General features: G+C 31.9%; 1 protein-coding gene across 1 annotated transcript; it reads right to left on the bottom strand.

The window, feature by feature from the left end:
• Window positions 1-2,154: 2,154 nt before the first annotated feature.
• LOC127711343 (uncharacterized) lies at window positions 2,155-8,343 on the bottom strand. Its single transcript, XM_052217373.1, has 2 exons — window positions 8,096-8,343; window positions 2,155-3,336 (listed from the first exon to the last, which is right to left on the bottom strand). Exons 1-2 carry the CDS (start codon window positions 8,178-8,180, stop codon window positions 2,822-2,824), a joined length of 600 nt encoding a protein of 199 aa, XP_052073333.1. The 5' UTR covers window positions 8,181-8,343; the 3' UTR covers window positions 2,155-2,821.
• Between the last annotated feature and the right edge of the window lie 438 nt (window positions 8,344-8,781).

Genomic DNA, 8,781 nt, shown 5'->3' with positions numbered 1-8,781 from the left:
AGGTAAAAAAAAACCTGCGTGACTGACATATAGATCATAAAATATTTCCATACACCAAATATAGTTGAACTATTGCATATAGTATTAGAAAAAAAGACAAAACTCAAAAACTTAACTTTGACCACTGAACCGTGAAAATGAGGTCAAGGTCAGATGACACCTGCCAGCTAGACATGTACACCTTACAATCATTCCATACACCAAATATAGTAGACCTATTGCATACAGTATAAGAAAAACAGACCAAAACACAAAAACTTAACTATAACCACTGAACCATGAAAATGAGGTCAAGATCAGATGACACCTGCCAGATGGACATGTACACCTTACAGTCCTTCCATACACCGAATATACTAGACCTATTGCTTATAGTATCTGAGATATGGACTTGACCACCAAAACTTAACCTTGTTCACTGATCCATGAAATGAGGTCGAGGTCAAGTGAAAACTGTCTGACGGGCATGAGGACCTTGCAAGGTATGCACATACCAAATATAGTTATCCTATTACTTATAATAAGAGAGAATTCAACATTACAAAAAATCTTAACTTTTTTTCAAGTAGTCACTGAACCATGAAAATGAGGTCAAGGACATTGGACATGTGACTGACGGAAACTTCGTAACATGAGGCATCCATATACAAAGTATGAAGCATCCAGACCTTCCACCTTCTAAAATATAAAGCTTTTAAGAAGTTAGCTAACGCTGCAGCCGGATCACTATCCCTATGTCGAGCTTTCTGCGACAAAAGTCGCAGGCTCGACAAAAAGGAGTTCTTAATTAAGTAATAAAATGATTCGCTGAGCGCAGCTGGATACACCCACAGAGGTCCAACCCTGAACAGTTGGGGCAAAAATGGACACAATATTCAAGCTTGATACAGGTCTGAATTTGGATTGTAATTAAATATTTGACATATTATAGTTTCTGAATAAATGTAGTCAAAGAACTTGAAATCAGTTATATGAATTGAATTTACATTCAATTAAAGATTTCTTGCTGTTGTGCAATACACTGTGCTGTTGCGCAATACTTAATAAATCTGTTGCCAGACTATAAACAAATAAAGTTCAATTTCTTCTCAATGTCATATTTGAAATTTATGAAAATCAATAGGGAGATTACATCAATAGCTATAAATAATTCACCAAAGTTTCATGCGAACTGCTTAAAGCATTTTTGAGTTGTTGTCCAAAAACTGGAAAATCCCCCCCTTTTAATGAATAAAACCCCATAACTCAGAAATGTAAAATCTAAAATTTATAAAATTCTAAAGAGAGCTTACGGATTGATAATTTAGTCTTAGATGCAAGATTTTTTTATCAGTTGTTTGTGGCTTTGAACTAGCTGTCAGTAAATGCGAGTACTCTCAGATCTGTACTTAGTGTCTTTTTGTTGTTTGGATGTACAACTACCCGGCCACGTCCACTTGTATTTGTATTTATCCATCTGATGAGTTAAGCCTCTTTCAACTGATTTTTATAGTTCGCTCTTATATTGTACTGTTACACCACTGTCCCAGGTAAGGGGGTGGGTTGGGATCCCGCGAACATGTTTAACCCCGCCACATTCTGTATGTACATGTGCCTGTCCCAAGTCAGGAGCCTGTAATTCAGTGGTTGTCGTTTGTTTATGTGTTGCATATTTGTTATTCGTTCATTTTTTGTACATAAATTAGGCCGTTAGTTTTCTTGTTTGAATTGTTTTACATTGTCATTTCGGGGCCTTTTATAGCTCACTGTGCGGTACATGTATGTGCTTTGCTCATTGTTGAAGGCCGTACTGTGACCTATAGCTGTTAATTTCTGTGTCATTTGGTCTCTTGTGGAGAGTTGTCTCATTGGCAATCATACCACATCTTCTTTTTTATATTTACATCAACAGATATAAACAATTCACCAAAGTCAAGGTGAGACAACAAAACTTAGTTGTAAGATCTCTGAAATTTTTTACACGGTACAAGTTTTTCTAATTGTTGGAGATTGTATGGTGACAGTAACACCTGTAACTGCTTAACCCATTTCTTATGCACTTTGGTTCGATAAACTCACTGAATATCATACCACATCTCCTTATTTTTATATGCATTACAATTTACATGTGCATGTAATTGTAAAAAATATTTATATATATATATCAGAACAAACTTCATTGCGTCACTTTTATTTATGCATCCTTTGGCACAATACAAGTTCTAAAATTACACAACATAAAACAACTAAATGTTATTTCAGATGAAAGTTTTGTTTCAGTTCCATTCATAGGATTTATTAGAATTTTGTATGTTTTGACAAGTCCAATAATTAGCTCTATGTGCACGTGTTAATTGGAGACTTTTCTATCCCGTATAAGAGTTTTGGAACTAATTCTGTTTCTTTTTTTGAAAAAAGTGAGCAAACAAATCTTGCACATTTAAACCTTTGTCTGCCATCACACTGTCACCTGGATCACATAATTGAACTATTCTACATCTTTCAACTATTTCACAGTCACTGGTACAACCAACATATGCATTAGAGACATAGTTGACTAAACCACCAGGTGTCCAACATACAAGTATTTTCAGTGTTTCTGTTTTTATATGATGAAAAGGTTGCCTGAGCTCTAGGAGCTTTAGGTTTTATCACGGGATATTCTGTGCTGTCAATAATAATCCAAGTTGTAGGAAACTTTAATTCTAAGTTGGATGGCGAAAAATACCTGACTAAACCACTAAATGGCCAAGTGTTAGCCTCACGCCACTGTTTAGACATAAAAACAATCCATGTTTACACAATATTCTTAACACTAGTTTCAATCTAGAATCTAGACAGTTCAAGGTTGGTTGTATAATGCATCAATTTCATCAAAGTCATAAAAAAACTGATTTTCAAATGACACCCTATCAATTTGAAAATATATGTATCTCAAACAATGTGCTGTTGGACCAAGTGTGGTCAAAACAAATAAAAATTTAGTATACAACTCTAAACCGGTATAAAAATGCATGGCTGTGTCACGTGTCTTCATTTCAAAATTCTCTGCTGAAAATATAGGCATTGATGGTGTTTGCGTAATTCCATCTGTGAAGCTCAACATTAGCTCGGCAGTTGGTGGTGGACAGTCATAAATCCTGTCTGCAGTATGAATTACCTCTTCAGGAAAACCAACTTTACAATCAAAACTTTCCTCTAGATTTCTACTACAATATTCATCAAGTTTAGTTCTTTTGTTTTCACAGGAAACTGCCCTGATTTTTCTTTTTGCGGACGATTCAGTCTCTTGCTTGGTCCAGGAAAATAGGCTGGGATTGGCAGTAGACTTAAGTCTCTGTATGGTGGGTTTGTGCCCTGAAAAAGGTTATAAAACATAAGTTTTTTGATGATTAAATGAACTTCCATTAGCAATGCATACTTTGTACAGAAGCAAGTTAACTCGTACCATTGTAAACTCGTACCAACGTAAACTCGTACCACTGGGAAGTCGTACCAATCAGAACTCTTACCACTGCAAACTCGTACCATTAAAAATATATTCAAAAATACGAGTTTTATGATTTTTTTTTTGGTAAACTAAATAAAAAAAGTTGAATTACTTGAATTTTATACTAGATTTTAATGAAAACTTAGACAAAAATACGAATGTTTTATGATTATTTTTTTTAAGCTTTATACAAAAAATTAAAATATCTTTGAAATTTATACCAGATTTTAATGAAAACTTAGACAGAAATACAAATGTAATTTCTTAATTACCATGCTAATAAATATATTAAATTCCTTTGATTGTGTGATTATTGGTTGATTATTAACTAATTAACTTGTTTTTTTTTATCTTTAACTAATCAACTTGTATTTTTTTTTTTTTTTTTTTTTCCTTTCTCAACACTCAGATTGGTGTGAACTTGCCAGTCCCTTACTTATTTGAAAATACTAATACAATATACAACCGTAGTGGTTGAGAATGTTAATTTGGGTTTAGTGTGCTAAAAGAGTGCTTACATACTGCTTAGAAGAATGAAAAAGGAGAAATAAGCCACTTTATTTATAATACTGAATTTTAATTTGAAAAATTGAAAAATTTTCTCATCTATCATCTAGCCCAGTTTTTTGACTGATTGATAGATGGCTTTTGTTCACTTTATCATCATCGTGCTATTTTGAGAAAGTTTTTCGATATTTTATTTCTGCAATAAAAAAACATGATTATTTTAATCTTATCATTAACAAAACAATATATTAACAAGTATGGTTTAACTAAGTACAATTTAAATTTAAATAAATTTCCTATTGTTCCTATTGTTGTTTCTTTCTAGTTCCCTGTAGGTAACTGATTCTGTTGTTGTTATATATCTATGTAGTATAGCGCGGCGCAACCCACACTGACTACTCGTTTTTTTCCATCCCGTTTTAATTCCCTTTTTGGTTGACTGGTTATTTCCACTTTAAATTTTAATTTTGGGCATTAGGAGACTAAACGGGTATAAAACCCTATTAAAGTTAAGCTCTAACATAGTAGTCTCCCAATCCCGTCATCCAATTTTATTTTTTTATTTTTGCTATTTATGTTGTCTTTATCTTCTTTCTTTGCTATCTTGTATCCTTTGGTATTATTTCTTTCTAATTTTTGTTTAATTATATTTCCGGTATATTTCTTTATCCTTATGGTACTTCATTTGTAATTTGTACAGATTTAGTGTGTCTCCAAAATGCCTACAGGCCCAAACTGCATGTGTATATCCATATATTATAGGCATTAGTTCCTTTTTTATGTCTACCAGTAGAAGTGATTTTTTATTTATTTCAAAGTTTGGGTCTTCTGACTGACCATTTTGTATCACATAAGTTCTAAACATTTTTAGTTCCTTACAGTCTATAAATAGATGTTCATATGTTTCAAGCTGTCTATTACAGTATTTACATTTTGGATCTATGCCTCTTATTCCTCTATCTATTTGTTTTTCTCCCGTTAATACAGCTCTGTGTATTATTTTATAAATAAATTCTCTGTGAATATCATTTTTGATGTCAGCTACTTTTTGCCAAATATTTGTAAATTCTATTTCTTTATTTTTTTCTTCTACTGTTATTAAATTTTTCCTTTGTCCAATGATTTCATAATAAATATCTTTTAACGTAATGTTTTCTGTTAATTTGATTTTACTTCTGTATTGTATATATATTTCTTTTAATTTTTTTGAATTTTTCCCAAATTGTTCTGAGTGGCTATATTTATTTTCTGCTAATTCCGGCATTAATTCTCTTGTTGTTATCCCTAGAAAATACGTATATAGGGTTTTCCAGATTGTTGGTTTTCCTATGATCATATCACTAATTTGTTGTAGCCACATGGCATTGATCCTTTCCTCAAAATCAGGCATTTGAATTCCCCCCTCTTTTTTCTTTTTATTCAAAGTTGTTCTTTTTATTAGCTCTGGACCATTCCATATGAATTTGTATAATGCTCTATTTATCCTACTTTTTATTTCTTGAGTTGGTAAAATTATTCTTGCTACAAACCAGGCTTTGCTCAACATATATGTATTTATTATTTGTACTTTTGAGTATATATCTATATTTCTGTTTTCCCATTCCTTACATGTTTTTGCTATTGCTTCTACTATTGGATTCCAGTTTTTTTCCATTTTATTTTCCCCAAATTTTATCCCTAGCACTTTAACATTTTCCTTAATTAAATCCTTTATCTGTCGATTAAAGATTGTTTTTTTTCTTCCTATTTCTAATATTTCTGTTTTGGATTCATTTATTTTTGACCCCGATACCTCGCCAAATCTTTTAAATTCTTTTACTAATTGATCGTAATCTGAAATTTCTGTTGTTATGGTGGAGCAGTCATCTGCGTGTTGGAATAGTGCGCATTTTTCTTTCCTGTTTGGCAGGTTTATTCCTTTTATGTCTTTCGAGTTTCTAATGTTTGAGGCCAAAGGTTCTATAATTAATGCATAAATTGTCATAGATAAAGGGCACCCTTGTCTTATTGAACGTTCTATTTTTATTTCTTTTGTAAGATGACCGTTAATCTGTATCGTACTCTTTATGTCTTTATAAATTATCTCAATCCACCTTATTATGCCTGGGGGGAAATTCATTTTTTTCAGTACTTGAATAGTATAGTTATGCTCCACTCTATCAAATGCCTTTTCTTGGTCAAAAGATACAAGATAGCCATTCCAATCATTTATTTCCATAGGTTCTATGATTGAATCTATCCCATATATGTTTTCCGTGATTTTTTTATTTGGCCCTGCCCCTGTCTGGTTTACATCGACTAGTTGATTGATTATTTTTGCCATTTTTTTTGTTAGGGTCTTCGTTATAATTTTGTAGTCAAAACATAGTAAACTTATAGGTCGCCATTGTTTCAAATCTCTAAAATTTCCTTTATTCTTGTAGCTGAGAGTTATAATTCCAGTTTTCATCGATTCCGTCATTTCCCCTGTTAAATATATATTATTTATGACTTCTGTCAGATCTTCACCTATGATATCCCAAAATTCAACATAGAATGCTTTCCCTAGACCATCTATTCCTGGTGTTTTATTATTTTGAAAATCTTTTGTATTTTTGAAGCATTCTTCATTTGTCATAATTGGGTTCAAATGAACCCAATCCGCCTCCTCCAATTTATTTAGTTTGACCCCTTCCAAATAGTCCATTATTTTTTCGTTTTCTATTTTTTGGCTACTATATAATCCTTTATAAAAGTCTCTGACAATGTTTATTATTTCTTCTTTGTTTTCCCTTAATATCCCATTTTTGTCATAAAGTTCTCTTATTTCTTTTTTTATACCCCTTTTCTCTTCAGCTAATTCAAAAATTTCTATATTTTCTAAATCTCCATTGTAATATTCCTCCCTTGATCTTATTATAACTCCTTTTTTTTTGTTATCATCTAATATTGCTATTTCATTTTTTATTTTATTTATTCTTTCATTAGATATATCATTTTTATTCTTATTTTCTTCTTCTTCTAGTTGTTGTATCAGACTAATCAACTTGTATAATCATATAAGCACGGTCATATTCTGCTGAAATGTGCTGAATATTGTATAAAAATAAATTTCATACTTTCTAACTGTTGGTCATAAACAATTTTAAACCTTTAAAACACAATCAATAAATTCTTTCATTAAATAAAATTCCTTTTAGAAACAATAGAAAAATACCCAAATCTATTCAATGTTACTGATTTGGAATGATTAAAAACTAAATCAAATAGTTGTCAGTAAAAGTTTAAAAAAGAGTCTATTCAAGGGAGACAACAAAGCCAATCTGCCACGGTTTTCTCTATCCAATTAGACAAGGAAAATTAGCTACAAATTGGTTATTGTAATTTCAAATTATATACATTTTACAGACTTAAGAGGTATTGAGTAAAATTAAAGTATATATTCATCATTAAACACCATTTGAATGCATTTAAATAAGTTGGTACGAGTTTACAATGGTATGAATTTACCGTGGTACGAGTTAGCAGTGGTACGAGTTTGCATTGGAACGAGTTTTTGTTTAGTGGTATGAGTTGACATTGGTACGAGTTACAATGGTACGAGATAACTATAATTCCTTTGTACTCGTAACCTGGCAAAATATTAACTAGATTTATTCATTACAATCTGGATAAAACTATGTTAGCCTGATTCAATGTACATCAAAATGTATGTTATGTAAATCCAAAGGACAAACAATGAGAGACGTATGCAACAAACATACATTGTTTGTACCTAAATAACTATAATATAGATGAGAGCATGTCATTGTTTTGTTCCTGTTAACATTGTCATTGATATTTTTCAAGAAAGTCTATGAGGCATAGCTTATGCATTCCTGTCATTACTACATAAGCATAATTACTGCTAAAATAATTCTCCGTATGATATACCTCTTGTAAGAAATCATTATAATTGTAGCAAGCACCAAAAAATCTCAAACAGATCACATTGAATCGTAATCCAAAAAATTATGACGTCTTGAATTAACCACCCCCTTTTATTCTAAAACGATAATTGCGGTTGTAAACTGACTTTGGTTTATTCGCATGGCGATTACATATATAACTATATATTTCACAAAGAAAATAGAGTTTTACCATGAATAGTTTCCTGCACGTAGTCTTTTTCAGTAAAACGTGCCTTGCAAACAACAGCTGATTGAGATGGACTCCACGATATCATCGTGTTCTCGTCCAATCTGCGTATGGGCAATGGCGTTGATCCAACTTTTCCTTCTTTTTAAGTCATTTGGAAATGAATGTCCTCCTCTTAAATGACATCCAGGTACACAACAACAAGTACTTGGCATCGTTAATTAAAAATATAACTGAAATAGTTGCACTGTGCAGAACCGGAAGTTGAGGAACAGGATCCGCTACCACGGCGCCACCTATTCAGGAACGATAATTTGCTACTTTATATAACTGCGAAATAACAATAACGTTAGACGGGTTCACGTGCATAAACAGAAATGCGCTTTAAATTGTATAATATAATTCATGTTCAGTCGACCTTTAATTATTATATCAACGACTGAAATGATTTATAAACATCTAGATTGCAGATAGCACTCGAAATTAACCCGAGCTCTTTCCCACGGAATTCAAATAATTCTAGTTTGTCAATCGGTTGACTGCTTATAATGCAAAATACTTATATATCAAAAGTTTTTAAAACTAACAAAACACAATGATCGTTTCTCTATTTCCCAATGTAAATGAAATGAGACAAAAAACATTTTATACCACAATAAGAAGAGGAGAGAATCAACATTTTCCGGATC

Source organism: Mytilus californianus, unplaced genomic scaffold (genome assembly GCF_021869535.1).
Source record: "Mytilus californianus isolate M0D057914Y unplaced genomic scaffold, xbMytCali1.0.p SCAF_8, whole genome shotgun sequence".
Taxonomy (NCBI): Eukaryota; Metazoa; Mollusca; class Bivalvia; order Mytilida; family Mytilidae; genus Mytilus; species Mytilus californianus.
The sequence above is the reverse complement of the archived record's forward strand: the minus strand, read 5'-3'. Positions and strand labels throughout refer to the sequence as shown.